General features: G+C 41.5%; 2 protein-coding genes and 1 long non-coding RNA gene across 4 annotated transcripts; 1 reads left to right on the forward strand and 2 right to left on the reverse strand.

The window, feature by feature from the left end:
- The first annotated feature begins 727 nt into the window (after positions 1 to 727).
- On the forward strand, positions 728 to 9,015 carry qrich1 (glutamine-rich 1). Its single transcript, XM_008409739.3, has 12 exons — positions 728 to 1,142; positions 1,810 to 2,084; positions 3,165 to 3,239; positions 3,955 to 4,092; positions 4,178 to 4,981; positions 5,156 to 5,315; positions 6,473 to 6,627; positions 6,708 to 6,822; positions 6,908 to 7,016; positions 7,089 to 7,240; positions 7,990 to 8,080; positions 8,172 to 9,015. Exons 2-12 carry the CDS (start codon positions 1,821 to 1,823, stop codon positions 8,359 to 8,361), a joined length of 2,253 nt encoding a protein of 750 aa, XP_008407961.1. The 5' UTR covers positions 728 to 1,142; positions 1,810 to 1,820; the 3' UTR covers positions 8,362 to 9,015.
- Positions 1,751 to 3,186, reverse strand: LOC145551697 (uncharacterized). The gene is made up of 2 exons (XR_014087591.1): positions 2,372 to 3,186; positions 1,751 to 2,104 (listed from the first exon to the last, which is right to left on the reverse strand). It is a non-coding gene; the product is annotated as an uncharacterized LOC145551697 (long non-coding RNA).
- A 17-nt stretch (positions 9,016 to 9,032) lies between the features above and the next one.
- rpusd4 (RNA pseudouridine synthase D4) lies at positions 9,033 to 14,132 on the reverse strand. Of its 2 annotated transcripts, none has more exons than XM_008409736.3 (6): positions 13,652 to 14,132; positions 11,329 to 11,533; positions 11,144 to 11,237; positions 10,450 to 10,600; positions 10,265 to 10,362; positions 9,033 to 9,467 (listed from the first exon to the last, which is right to left on the reverse strand). In XM_008409736.3, exons 1-6 carry the CDS (start codon positions 14,067 to 14,069, stop codon positions 9,264 to 9,266), a joined length of 1,170 nt encoding a protein of 389 aa, XP_008407958.1. In that variant the 5' UTR covers positions 14,070 to 14,132; the 3' UTR covers positions 9,033 to 9,263. The 2 variants fall into 2 exon arrangements, with proteins under 2 accessions (XP_008407958.1, XP_008407957.1); XM_008409735.3 differs by having other exon boundaries at positions 11,329 to 11,536.
- Positions 14,133 to 14,391: the final 259 nt, after the last annotated feature.

A 14,391-nucleotide genomic window follows, 5' to 3' on the forward strand; every position in this document is an offset into this window, starting at 1 on the left:
AAATATGTTGAAGAAATGCTGGGTTGTACTCTACCAACTTCTGCAATATTATATCCTACTATTACATCAACATAGTCCTTACAGTATCAGACGATCTGCGGAGAGGGCTGATTTTAACTCTTACCTGTCCAGTGAGTGACTGACTCTGCCCATTCAGAGGGCGCATCTATGTCGGTCCACCTTAAGAGCAGCACGGGGCAGTTTGTTGTGGAGCGAGCAAGGGGACGCCCTCAGTGGCACATGCCTGGCGCTTTAAGGCAGACTGGGGAAGTTAGATTTTGTTAAAGGTATACACATTCAAATATTTACCAGGCTTCACATTGGCTATTGAGGGAAGCACTTAAACAATAACGCGTTTTAAATGGGTCTGCAAATAAGTTTTTATTGGTTTCTGATCTATTTTATCACACGTCCGTTTAAGTAAGCTTTACTAAACGAGGAGATTTGTAGATTTTGTAATGCAATTCTTTTCAGATGTTGTGTTACAGTATTTACATGTGGATATGTTGCACTTTTCACTTCCAATTTATCTCAATGTGGTGATACAGAGAGGTATAATGGTTTTAATACTCTGCATAAGATTTCTTCATTATTCTTTTGGCACGATAGTGTATTAAACCAAAAGAGGACTAGGTATTTGTATCATGCTATATTTTGGCCACCATGAAGTTCTGGTTTCAGTTATAGATGGACACGCAGCTGGTTTGGGTCCCAGGATGGGAGACTCAGTTTAGGTTTGATTCTCGTTGCTTTCAGGGCCCATACCGCCGACATTTTACTGCTTTCTGGACAGCATACCAAGGCGGGTTTTCTTAATATTGTAAGAGTCCATCTCAGAAATATTTCCTGGGATTTCAATCAGCACTGCGCTGGAGGAAACTCACAGAGCAGAGCAGCGGCAGCCCCCGGAGCCCAGCCTGTAAAATAAGCAGACGTCAGAGACTCTTCGCCCCGCTTCACCGCTGCAGTTTCATTTTTATCGCGGTGTAATCACAGCCTTATTTGCGGGATTTTACGGCTGCTTACACGGCGCTATGTAGCGCAGCGAATGGCATGCTGGTGGTAGCTGTTAGACGTTTATCGGCTTTTTAATTTTAAACACCGTGCCTTGGCGGAAAGAAGAGGATTTCGTTTTATTTAAGGTAGCATGACAGGATCCTTCAGGCTGTCGAGCTAGCTGGCTAGCATCAGCTCAGTGGCTAGCTTAGCGTCCTGTTGTTGTAATGAATGGAGGGTGGCTTTGATGTTCGTTCCGGGGCAAACTTTGCTATTTAATTGTATATTTTGTGATAATATTTGTATTTTGATAAAGCCACATCAATTACACCAAACATTTGCAAGTCAGAATACTCTCCATATGGTTTGGGACTTGGCAGGGTCTTGCTAACACATAGCTAGCATGCTAATAGCTACCTCAACCATTAAAACATTTGATCTTCAATTAATTAAAATCACGTAAGCATATTTTTAGTTAATGGGGTTATTACTTTATACTTATGTAATCGAAAGTCACCTAATGTGAACATGTAATCGTGTGCAGGAGATAAAATGATCGGAAAGTGTCCAGAAAAAGTTGAATTTAGCGCATTAGCCTCAGTTATTTGTTTTCCATAATGTGCAACGTTCTTAAGCAGGAGTTTAGCAGATATTGTTTTTCTGTTTGAGATGTTTTTTTCACAAAAATAAAATCATCATTAAACAGCTTTATATTTAAATCATCCTTTAAATGCGAATGATTGCAAACATAATGTATGCTGTCATGTTTGTTAGATATTTATTTATTTATTTATTTTTACTTTATTATGTCAGGTCAAGTGACGATGAACGAGCAGGAGGGCGGGGTGGTCTCATTTGACGAATATGTGCGGCAGAAGGCCCGCACTGTGCCTCAGCATAGGATGAAGGAGTTTCTGGAGTCCCTCGCTAAGGGCCCAGAGGTGCTGCAGGAGTTCAACCAGCAGGGGGGAGGAGGAGGAGGAGCAGCGGCCACCACCACAACCATGGTGTACCAGCAGCAGGAGGCCAACTGTGTCTACACCGACAGCACGGAGGTGGCTGGATCCCTCCTGGAGCTGGCCTGCCCAGTAAGACTTTGCTGCAGTCGCTGTTAAAGGAAATGCATTTGTAGTTATCGTCTGTAGCATTCAGTCAGCTTTGAGAAGGCCGGAGCTGATGGCAAAAGGATGATTTGTTAAAGCCATCCTTGTACGTCATCAACCACCGTATAAGAGCTCAACAAGAAAAATATAGATTACAATCGTTTTCACCGGTCCTGAAGCACAGCTCGTCACTTTGATACAATTCCTTTCATTAATCATTAATTAAGCAATCACAGAATCAAAATACCTAAATAAACTTCAGTCGTCCTTACCTTGTTCCCTTATTGGCTGAAGCTAAATTTAAGTAGCCTTTTATGCGTTTGTTGTTCTGTTACCATGGATACCTAATACAGAACGTTGCCAAAATAAAAGCATGGAACTTTAACTTACAAGAAACAAAAAAAGTGACTAGATTCAGTTGGCCTTTATGTTGTCTCTAAAATAGAAAAAAATAGGTGCATATGCTGCATTTCCAATAGACACATTTATTCTTCTTAACTAGCTTTGTGTATTTAGTTGGAGTCTTGAGTTGTAGCTTAATGTGTATGAATTGTTTTTATTGCTCTGAAGTGGAGAAGCCACAACTTGTTCTCAAAATCCATGTACAGGGTTACATGTACATGCTACTTTGTACAATATACAAGGTAACATGTAAAGGATCAAAGTACAGCTAAAATATCTCTTTTCATTTTTTACAGCATGACTGAAAATTGATCCAAGATGGACATTAGTCTGTTAATCTATTTTCACAACATAATATCTTTCAGATAATAGCTATGCAAGTAAAAACTCTCTTTGCTGTTCATTTTGTCACTCACAGCATTAAAGTAGATTTAGTGAGATTACGAGCTGTGCAAGCTTTCAGGACATGTTTACATGATCGCAGACTGATAGAGGCAACTTATTTATAACTTGGTGTGTCTGATATGAGAATATGTGTGCTGTAAATGTGAGGCATTCTGGTTTGATATTTATTGGCCTTTTCCTTAAATGTCATTTGTTTTCAAGATTTGTCTCATTAAAGATAGAAGAAAAGTTTATATAAATGTTTTTGTTTTTTTACAGGTCCAGGTAACCTCAGCTGAGATTTCCCCCCAAATGTCTGTACATCCAGGCTCTGAGCAACAACTCCAAGTGCAGGTGAGTTTATATATTTAGATTTTTAAAATGCAACTAATAAGGCATACGACAGCAAAAAAGAGCTGCTGAAGACGAGTATATGGACATATTAAACATGGGTGTATGTGAGCCACTTAGTAATAATTGGAAATTTTCAGTGTCAATTCTTGAACTAAATAAGCAGCACAGTTAAGTTGTGGTTCTTTTTTTATTAGGTGCAACTCGCAGTTGTGCAAATTAAGCTTTATTGTTGCTGTTTAAATGCAGTGTCTTCTTGGCAAAGCGTTTTTTTTTTATTTCAGCTTTTTGTGTAGTTTTTGAATTTTAACACACAAGGACACAAGAGACTACAAGAGCCGTCATCAAAGGAAAAGTATTAAATAAAAACATCTTAAGGAAGTAATACGATAACTGATGCTTATAGTACAATTATGTCCAGACTGAAGTATGGATATTTTGTAGATCTGTTGTCTTAAATAAAAGGTATTATAATAATAAAAGATACGACTACATAAGCCAAAAGAGAGCAAAATAAATACACCAAGTGTAGACAGTGAGACATAAAACTAGTTTCTCTTTGTGGAAATAGTTTTTGTTTATACTCAACTTTCATCAAACATGCAACAGTAAAAACAGTTTAAATCCTTTAGATTTTCTCTGTTTTACCCCTTGATCGTGTTGTTGGATCACATTTCTTTGCCTCCGGTTAGTGTAATTACTGGTGGGTTTCTGGCAGGTCCAGATCCAGGAACAGCCGGGCCAAGCGGTGGGCCAGGTCCTGCAGGTGTCTTCCCCGTCCCAGCAGGAGCTGCATGGAATCTCCACGGCTCAGCTGGTGCAGCAGGCCGAGCTCACAGAGGAGCAGCAGCAGCAGGTCCAGGAATCCTCTTGGTGCTCGAAGATCCTGAGCGTTCAGTAAACGTGACCCGTTTACTGAACGCGCTCACCGTGTTTTGCAGATCCAGGCTCAGCTGATTGCAGCTGTTGCTGGAGGTCAGCAGATCCAGCTGTCAAGCGGCGAACAAATCCAGCTGCAAGGAACACAGCACATCCAGCTGCCTGGCGGGCAGCAGATCCAGCTCCAGGCGGGCCAGCAGATCCAGCTGCAGAGCGGCCAGCAGATCCAGATCCAGACCATAGAGGCCATGTCTCCGTCCCAGCAGCAGGATTCTCCAAGGGAGGGCGAGAGGCGGCTGGGTGCCGTCGCGACCGTCCTCCAGCCGGCGAAGAAGCGGAAGGTGGACGTTCCCCTCGCCCTCTCCTACACCGTGCCGCAGGGCCAGCAGGTGGCCACGGTTCTGACCATCCCTCAGGGGCAGCAGCAGAGCTACGTCTCCCTGCGACCCGACCTGCTGACCGTCGACAGCGCTCAGCTGTACAGCACCACTGGAACCATCACAGGCCCCACAGGCGAGACCTGGACCATCCCCGTCTACTCCACTCCACAGCAGCAGGGGGTGACACACATCGCCATACCACAGGATGCATACAGCACCGTGCAGGTTACCACGACTACCAACGGAAAGGACAAAGTGGCTGCCAGCTCCGTGTCGAGGTCCACAGACGGTCAGGTGGCCTCCACCCAGGAGGAGATAGTGCAGACGCTGCTGCCTGCACAGTTCATGAACGGGAACATCCACATCCCAGTGGCAGTGCAGACTGTAGGAGGGACTTACAACACCACGCAGTCGGTCCACATCTGGGACCCCAGTCAGCAGCAGAGCCACGGTGACGACGGCGCAGAGCAGCAGCTCCATCTGCAGGTTGGAAACGCATTCCTCTTACGCAGCCGCAGTCACACATAAACAGTCTTGACATCTAACAGACAATAAGTTAAAGTAAGATTAATACAGCCTGTGTGGATTATTATACTCTCTGTTAATCCATTTTACATTCCCAGGCAACATTTGTAAAGTTTTCCTTCTGGTTCTGCACAGGGTCAAGTAGAGACGGGCGCCGACGTGGAACCGCCTGCAGAGATTCTGGTTCCCGTGTCTCTGAAACCAGAGGAGGGTCTGGAAGTGTGGCGCTTCTGGGCGAAGAAGAAAAACGCCGAGCTCAGCAAGCAGGAACAAACAAAACTCGCACCGATAGGACGTAAGTCGACTCGGGCTTTGACTTTGAGATTCTAGTGTGGCTGCTGTAAAACGCTGCTGTAAAAACAGCAGCGTTTCACTTTATTATGGCATATTTAAAACAATCTGTTTCATTAAAGCCACTATCCAGACTGATCTGTAATACGAATCAAAGTAATCTCAGATATAGTCGCCTGTAGACAAGGTTCATACACTTTTCATCCAGTAAAATTCAAGCACTTTTCAAACTTTTCCAGCACCATTGTTTGGAGATTAAATCAATGAACTAAAGAAAACGGTTTCAAATCACTGCTATATGGCCTCATTTAAAACTGGTATCTTGTGATAATATTCTACATCACAGGGACAAAGTAAACTAAAATATAACAAAATGTTATGTTTTGAAAATGTACCTGGCCAAAGACGACCTCAGTTACACAGATCACTAAATATTCATGACATTAAGCAGATCAGTTTCTTAAGGAACATATTAAATGCTTACAAACAGTACAAATAATCACTTTTTGTGACAAATATTTTCCCTCAAGTTTATTACAAAGCTGTGCAGTTTAAACATTAAGTTCTTTCCAAACCTTGAAAACACCTAAATTAAATTCAAACAATGTCAAGGATTTAAAGCACCTGCATGAACCTGTGTAGATCATCCGTCATGGTCGGTTTTGATATTTATCATAATTTCCCAAAACAAGCTTCTGTGTCTGTGACATAATGGTTTTCTTCTTTACTTGCTTGTTTTAAATGACACTCCTTTTAAAAGGTGAGCCATTATGCAGCATTTATTCGTTTTATGAACAAATATGTACACAGAAAGCAGTTAGATACATTGGAACTATTTAAGTGGGAATCTGAACACAGGCTATCCTTCTTTCAGCCAGCTGGCTGGCAGTTTGCAGCTACAAGTGGAGGAGAGACACACCTGGTGAAAACTGCAATCACTCCAACCATCCTTCCTATGCAGAACGTTCAAAGATATAACTTTAGCGTCTTTTAAACAATAATATACCGACCCATGACTAGGATTAAGTTGGCAGCTTAATTGTTTTTACTTTATTTGCAATTCTGATGTTTTTCGTCGCACTTTGAGGAAAACTAGGAGCAAACCTTGTCCTACAAATTCAAGCTCCAGTTTTTTCCCCTCCGTTGTGCCGCCGTGCTCAGGTCGCCAGCCTCTGCGTTTCCAGGAAGACTTGGTGTCCAGTGCTGTTGCCGAGTTGAACCTGGGACTTTCCTTGATGACTCAAGAAGCTCGGGGCTCAGAGGAAGAAGAGCTGGCGCCTGATGTTCTGTATTATGTGTTCTTGTGTATTCAGAAGGTCAGCATCTCCACTCTTCAGCATAAAAACGTACCAGCATGGCATCTGAACTTCTTTAACATTTGGGGTTTTTTTTGTAGTATCTGTATGAAAACGGACGTGTGGATGATATCTTCTCTGATCCGTACTACACACGCTTTTGTGAGAGTTTACACAAACTCTTACAGGACTGGAAACCCAGCATCCATCCGTTAGGTGAGGATGAGTCTTTGCTTAGCTTTTATTTAATACTTTAAAAGAAAACTTGTCATTTTCTTTATTTATTTATTTTTTTCCTCAGGTTATATCATTCCAAGTCATGTGACCGAGGAGATGCTGTGGGAGTGTAAACAGCTGGGTGCTCATTCTCCTGCCACATTGCTTACAACGCTAATGTATTTCAACACTAAGTGAGTAATCACTAATAGATTACTTGAATGAATCACTTGGTAGCAGATTTTAAGAGCTCGGTTACTTTGCAGGTATTTCCGTCTGATAACGCCTGAGCACCACATGAAAGTGGCTTTTTCAAAGGTGTTGAGACACTCGAGGAAGAATCCCACCAACGCCAAGGACAAGGCAACCAGTATTCGCCTTCTGAAAGTGCAGAGCCAACACACCTCCGGACAAAAAGGTGACGCACACAGCAGGTTCTGGGTTCCTACAGTCTTAAAAAAAATCAAATAAAACTCCTTTTTTCCATTATTTAAAGATAAAACTCTGAATTTCTTCAAAAAAATTAATTATTGTTAACAGTTGTAGGTATTTCAATGATGAATATCAGATCAAGTTTTGTCTATTTGAGCTTTTAAAGAATAAAAAAAGTGCAAATTTTATTGGTTTTAGATCCTATAAGTTCTGTGATATAAACTGGACCTGATGTTCTTGAAGTGGTTTTGGTTTAGATGCCAAAGAAATCATCAAATTCCTTCTTTTTGGGGGGGAATTTTGTGACAAAAGAGCATTAAAATCCAACTTGATTATTTTGCCGTTTCATGACTTGTGGAAACACAATGAGGTGAATGTTTTGCACAAAATGTTGATAATACTAAAAAGTGGCAGAAAACATTTCCCAGGTCTAGAAATAAATATTTAGTGTGGAAAAATATTAACACTGGAACTGGAAGACATCCAAGATAAACAAGAACAACATTAAATAAACTGAATTATGAAGTCTCTGTAAACAAAACTGTCTGTCCTTCAAAAACAGGGCTTGTTGAGACCAAAGTACCAGACTTTATCATCCACTTTTTGGTAGAAAGAGAGAAAAGAGACAAAAACGATAAATCATTCAAATGTAAATTGATCATGCGATTGATTTATCGTGACAGTTCTACAGCTGCCTGACTCATTAGTCGGTTTTTAACCTGCTGATTCTTTCAGGAACCGACGACATGTACGAAGAACAGATTGAAGATCCTGAAAACCCTCTGCGCTGTCCCATTAAACTTTACGACTTTTACCTCTTCAAATGGTGAGCGCCTCCTCACTCCCAGCTTTCCACCAAGGTGAAACACCCTGCTGGGCGTCTCAAAACGAATTTACCTCCCTGCTTTGTTTTCCAGTCCCCAAAGCGTCAAAGGGCGCAGCGACGCCTACTACATGACGCCCGAGCCCGTTGTGGCGCCGAACAGCCCGATGTGGTACTCGTCCCAGCCGCTGTCTACTCGGCAGGTGGAGCAAATGTTGGCCCGCATCATCGTAGTGAGAGAGATCCAGGAGATGATGGGCGCCTCTCCTGAGAGCGTGAGCTAAGCTGGGCGGACTGGCTGGACTTGACTAATGCAGCGCCATCCAGACTATATACACCACCTCTGAGGTCATCAAATGAAGCGGGGCATCTCCTAAAACAATCATTTTCTTCTGAGCAGAGCATTATGATTGCATTTGCTAGTTCCTGAGATATTTCTCATCTGACGGGGTTGGAAAGTTTTTCCTGCAGCTCTATAACCTTTGAACTTTGAGTGAGCTGCGGGTGGCAATACTTTAGAGCGGAAGCGGATGTTTTGTTCTTTTCTTCCTGTAGACGTCTTATTGACACGATACGAAATTACTCGATACTGAACATCTTACTGTCACGTCTTACTTCTCTCCCAGCTCTCGCTATGATAGGTTGCAACTCGTGATTACAGGGATGATTGCTCCGGTTTTGTATTCTGACTGCAATTTAAACAATGTATTGATACGTTTAAATCTGAGCAATGTGTGCCTTTTGTTTTTTCTTTTTTTACTTATTTTTGAGTCTTGTCGATTTTCAACAGGATCCAGGATTTTATTGTAATTATTCAGTAGACTTGATTTCCTCCCCGGTCAAAACTAACAATTGGAGAACTATCAAATATTTTGCCGTCTTTAGCCCTTGATGTATGCGTGTATAGTAGGATATTAAAGAGGAGAAACGGTTGGAAATATTCTTGCATCGTGACTCGTGTCAAATAATGCACTTTAATATGAAGACATTATATAGGTCTGTGCAGTAACAAGGCTGCAGTGCGGCCATTTTCTACAAAACAAACTCCTTTCGCGCTCCATCAAACTCTTATAAACCCAAAGTCAGCTCAGTATTGATGTAAAAGTCCCCATTTAATTTAAATGGCTGTTTCTCCTTCATTCAGCAGCCTCCCGGTATAACCCAGCTTTCTGCAGACACATAGGGGTTATTCATCATTTTTGTCCTCTGGAAACGTCAGCTGCAGTCTGTTCAGTGTTTTTATGAAGTACTTGGGCATGGGGCAGGACACGGCGACGTCGGACTGGCTGCGACCCGGCAGCGCCAGCCGGCGCGCGTGCAGATGAAGAGGAAGGTACCGGCTCTTGCTCTGCTCCAGTCCGAGCTTCTTCAGCACACGCTCCGGTAATTTCTGTAAAACAAAGACAAAACACTAAGCTAGGCCTTTATGGAAGCTTTGTAAACAATTTGTTTTGTATTATGTGTATTCTAATACCAAATATTTACATTCCTGAACATTCGAAGGAAAGAAGAATGCCACCAAAAAGGTAATTTCAGTAGTAATAAAAAAATTACATTCACTACACTGAATATTGTCACCTTCCAAAAATAATGGCGCAAGTCATTTTTGGACAAAATTTGTATTATATATATATATATATATATATAGATATAGGCCAAAAATGTGTTGGGCCATTATGTTAGGAAGGTGGTGATATTTCAAGCATCTATTTTTGTTCATTTTTTTTATCATTATGGCTGTCAGTCAAAACATCAGTTTCTTAGAGTATTAAGTTCGAAGGGTGCTGTATCCCAACAGATGGAAAGTTTAGTGGAAGGAAAAAGATTCAAATGCAAAATTTATAAACCTATAAAGTTCACATTTATAATTAGCAGTACTATGCATTGTCCAGTCACAATCCTGTTTTATAGCACAATCAAGTAACTATTCAGTTATTCTGAAAATGCTGTAAACAAAACTCAAGAAATTAGACTTCACACTTAGACACCTTGAGCACTTCATCACAACAATGCTCCTCCATTATGCCGTCTACAAACATTTTTAGGAGTGCTGAAGTAGTTTGTATGATAAACTCGACGTGCAGCGCCATCAGGTGTTTGCTGATTGCTGCTGCCACTAGTCTGGAGGAGCTGCATGTATGTATGTCACTTTGTTGCCCCCTGTGGCAGATTATTAACATATTTCACCTGCGGTGCCAGTTTGCTCCAGTGGGAATATTTGTGATCTCCGAGAATGGGACAGGCCAGAGCGTACGCCATGTGTACCCGCATCTGGTGCTTCACCCCTGTGCATGCAAGAAAACAGAGCATGTGGAACTAAAACTGATTTGGTGAAAAAAAAAGTAACGTCAGCTGAAGTATTGTGGTCTAACCGGTGAGAGGCTGGAGCTCGACCAGGCTGCAGCCGTAGCTGCTGTCCAGGACTCGGTACTTGGTGGCTGCAGCGTGGGCCTGCCGGTGGCTTCGCACTTTGGTCATGCTGTCACCGGCCTCGTTCATTCGGAAAAGCGGACTCAGCGTCATCTGAAACGAGATGTTATGAAACTAAAGAACCTGTGTAAATCAGCAAGATTACCTCCATTTCAATACTTCGCTTTAATCACCAGAAATCATAAACTGGTGGTGAAGTACTTAACCCCAAGCTAATCAGGCCTGTTCCAAAAGGCTAAATCTGAGCAGCTTAACGCGCCGTGTTGAGATAAACACAGGAGTATTCGGTATCAGGACGGTTCATCTAACAGAACCCGTTGCCATGGCAACACAGGATGAACACCTAAGCTCTTCCATATCAGCTCATAAGCTCAGCTGAAATAATAGTCTTTGATTAAAAAAAAGAAAAGCTAAAATTCCAAATGTTTTAAAAACTTCTGCCTCTAAGGTAAATAAATACTAAAGACTCATAACCAACACAAAAATAAAAAATGTGGTTTTCTTAAAAACCTGCCTGTTTAAACAAGTAAAGCTCTCAGGTGTACAGCTAACGTTACCAGCTTTTAAGTGAAGCTCTGACTAGTCTTTATTACATTGTCACTGAACAAGTAATCAAAAATGGAGAATAAGAAACACCTTGAAATGTGGCTTAGGACCTGTAACTTCTCTCTCGATGATGGGAATGTCGATCAGCCCTTCAGAGGGAACAGGAACACCAACTGTGATCACCCTGAGGAAACGCAGAGAACCTGGTAACTAACACAGCAGCTTTATTTAAAATGAAACCAAGCGGCTGCCGATAATGACATCCATCATCTTACCAATACTTCCTCTCCACTTGGTTACTCCTACTCAGGGAGAGGATGTGCTCCAGTACTGCTTCGCTCCTGGCCAGCAGGAGCGCTCCGGACGAGTCCTTCTCCAGACCCAGGCAGGGCAGTAGCTCGGTGTCCGACTTCGTCTTCAACCCGTCCAGCATTTTACAGAGAACAGGAAGCACAGAGGTGACGGTCGTGACGCCAGACTCTTCTGAAAGACAGAGAAGGGTTTTGTATCTGGTCACAAAGTGTCACCCAAGATGTTTTGTACAAATTTTAAATGTCATTCCAGTTGTTAGCTGCCTAACAAGGAGCCCTGGTATCCCTTCATTAAAATCCAAATGCCAGATTAATGGAAACGTTTTAAATCACACCACTAAGAGGACACAGTATTCACGTTAACTAATCAGAGGATGGTATGCATACATATGCCTCAAAAAAAATGTATACATTTTGCATTTAGATGCAATATGTGGAACAAAACATTGCAAAGATGTTCAACCCAAAACACCACAATAGGCATAATTCCAGTTATTTATTTATTTTTTTAATTTTTAAGTGCAGATGCATCATTTGCTTCAATTGATCACGCATACACGGTAGGTTATTGAATTTTAGTATTTATTTTCTAATTTAAGTGGAATTGAAATATTTGTTTATTTGCATCTTTTGATGCATTTATAATATTCAACTAGAAAATTCCTGCAGAAATTTTAAAGGGGCATGCCAAAGTGTGCCCGTCGGCTTTGACGCAGCGCTATGATGTTAAAAATTAGCATTAATGCTAAAGAAAGCTGCAACGTAGTCAATAACCTTTGGAGAGGCAGAAGCATGTTTAATAAACTGTAGTTGTACCATTCATTATGTTAGAATTGATGCATAAGCTAAAATTAGCCAATATGCTAATGTTAGCTTAAATGCTGGCAGTAGCATGTGGAGCAACACGACCATGTTGTTTTAATTTTACTACTCTATTCAGTATACTAAACATGTCTAATTAATGAGAAAATTAGGTAAAAACTAACTTTAGGTAAAAGTGCTAGTGCACTAGTCATAGACAGTGAAATGCTAACTTTTGTACAAATGCTAATGAACTGCCTTGCTGAGCATCACCACTCTTTTCCTACGAATCCTCTTCTGCTCTCTCTGTCAGGTTTGTGATCTGTAGCATCGCAGGCGCTGCGTCTGTGCCGCTGGTTCCTTAAAGGAGCAGCGACGTTATTTTCTGTCCATAGACTTTTAATCAACTATTTATTCTTATTTATGTCAGATTTTAACATGGGGGGACATATGTGTAATGGTTATAGTCTTGAATCAGTAGTATAATGCTGAAAACACAAGCAGTTGTAAATACCAGTAAACCCTACAGTGCAGTCCTGGGGAGCTGCAGTTCCAGACGCTGTTCTGTTGCTATGGTAATTAATCCCCTGCAGCTGTGAGAGCCAAAGAGCGGGAAAATCCTCTTCAGACACAGTTTCTATACTTGGGAGACACCAGGCGTTAGTCTGAAGGACCCTGACAAAAAGCATAAGCCCTAGCAAATTTTTGTAAACATTGTACATGAGCAGGCATGTGTATCTATGTTATGACCAACTTTCAGACCAATAGGGCGATATTTATGCCTGTGAGGGGGATTTAAAAAGGGTTTTTGAGTCAGCCATAAACAGTCCTGTGTGTGTGTTTCATAGAGAAAGATTACTGATTCTGTGAGACACAAAATCTCAAATTTTTTCGTTTTTATTAATTTATGTAATCATTTTAACTCCAATCCCCAATAAAAATAATAGCTCCCTTCTCGGCATCGAGCCGCACAATTTGATACCACTTTTGTGGGTGGGCACGCAGCGGTACGAGCCGCATTAACGGTAATGGAAGAAAAATAAATAAAGAGACATTCTATTAGGTGTAGAACAATAGGTGCCTGCCATGCAATGCATGGAGGCAGTACTGACTTGCTTCGCAAGTCAGTACTGCTCTCCTTATGCATTGCTATGGCATGCCCCTAATAAAAAAAAGTTAAAGTGAAAAATCTGCAGAATGTAGCAGTAATATATATATATATATATATATATATATATATATATATATATATATATATATATATAATCTATAGATAAATCGACAACTAAAATAATCGATAGTTGCAGCGATTATTTGGGCGGTTTACTTTAATGTCTTCATATCATGTTACGTTTTTCTCATGGTCACCGATGGAATACCTACTTTAACCAAACTGGTCACTTTAGGAATATTTTTTACACATAATATATTTTACTTTTATTCACCCGCTCTTTCTGAACCCTAACCCAACAGGAAGTTGGTTTACCTCTGACAGGGACACCGTAGGGTTTGTTGAGGATGACCACATCTTTATCCCGGTACAGCACGGTTCGGTGCAGATGTTTGGCCAGCACGTTCGGATGGACGTTTTGCAGCTGCGCAGTGAACCTTTTCAGCTCGGTCACTCTCTGCTGTGAGCCGGACACCGGAGGATCCGTGTCCTGAGTCCGAGTTTCACACCCAGTCTTCGCCTTCTGCTGTCGGATCTTTCTGGCCAGGTCGATGGCTCTCAGCCGGGGTTTCTCAGCGGTGTCTGAGCCGCCAGGCGACTGCTCAGCCGCGGTGTGCCGACTCCGGCTGAGGACCGGTGCTGTGCCCGGGAGCCGGCGGCAGATAGTCCGCCATTTAACCAACAAGAAAAACATTTGGTCGCCCAGAACGGCTACTGCTTTACCGCAGTTCATTATGGTTCAAGGTGAAGAGAGCAGTAACACATGAGCCATTGAAAACAACTTTACAGGAAACACTATGAGTTTATATCCGGGTCGCACTTTTCAAAGTAAAAGGATTCAAGCGTTTTGCCCAGTGGTATCAAAGCTTTTTGCAGGTGAAAAATTAGAATTTTTCTCTATTAAAAACTGCAAAAATAATATTATTTAGAATTATTTCTCTTTTACCTACACAACATTAAATTAGACAAGATTTTAATATATATTTTTTTTAACCAAAAGTAACATTGTGGCATTTGCCTTAATGTTTACGCTTATGTCACTTTTGGGGCCAATT

This window comes from Poecilia reticulata, chromosome 5 (genome assembly GCF_904066995.2).
Source record: "Poecilia reticulata chromosome 5, P_reticulata-male-v2, whole genome shotgun sequence".
Lineage (NCBI taxonomy): Eukaryota > Metazoa > Chordata > Actinopteri > Cyprinodontiformes > Poeciliidae > Poecilia > Poecilia reticulata.

Bases quoted from the DNA above. Each gene is read 5' to 3' on its own strand.
- qrich1 (XM_008409739.3), top strand. From the start codon at position 1,821: ATGAACGAGCAGGAGGGCGGGGTGGTCTCATTTGACGAATATGTGCGG. The intron at 3,240-3,954 runs GTGAGTTTATAT...GGTTTCTGGCAG, and splicing joins AGCAACAACTCCAAGTGCAG to GTCCAGATCCAGGAACAGCC. The intron at 5,316-6,472 runs GTAAGTCGACTC...CGCCGTGCTCAG, and splicing joins AAAACTCGCACCGATAGGAC to GTCGCCAGCCTCTGCGTTTC.
- rpusd4 (XM_008409735.3), bottom strand. From the start codon at position 14,069: ATGAACTGCGGTAAAGCAGTAGCCGTTCTGGGCGACCAAATGTTTTTC. The intron at 11,238-11,328 runs GTAAGATGATGG...GCGTTTCCTCAG, and splicing joins CAAGTGGAGAGGAAGTATTG to GGTGATCACAGTTGGTGTTC. The intron at 9,468-10,264 runs GTGAAATATGTT...TTTGTTTTACAG, and splicing joins GGAGCAAACTGGCACCGCAG to AAATTACCGGAGCGTGTGCT.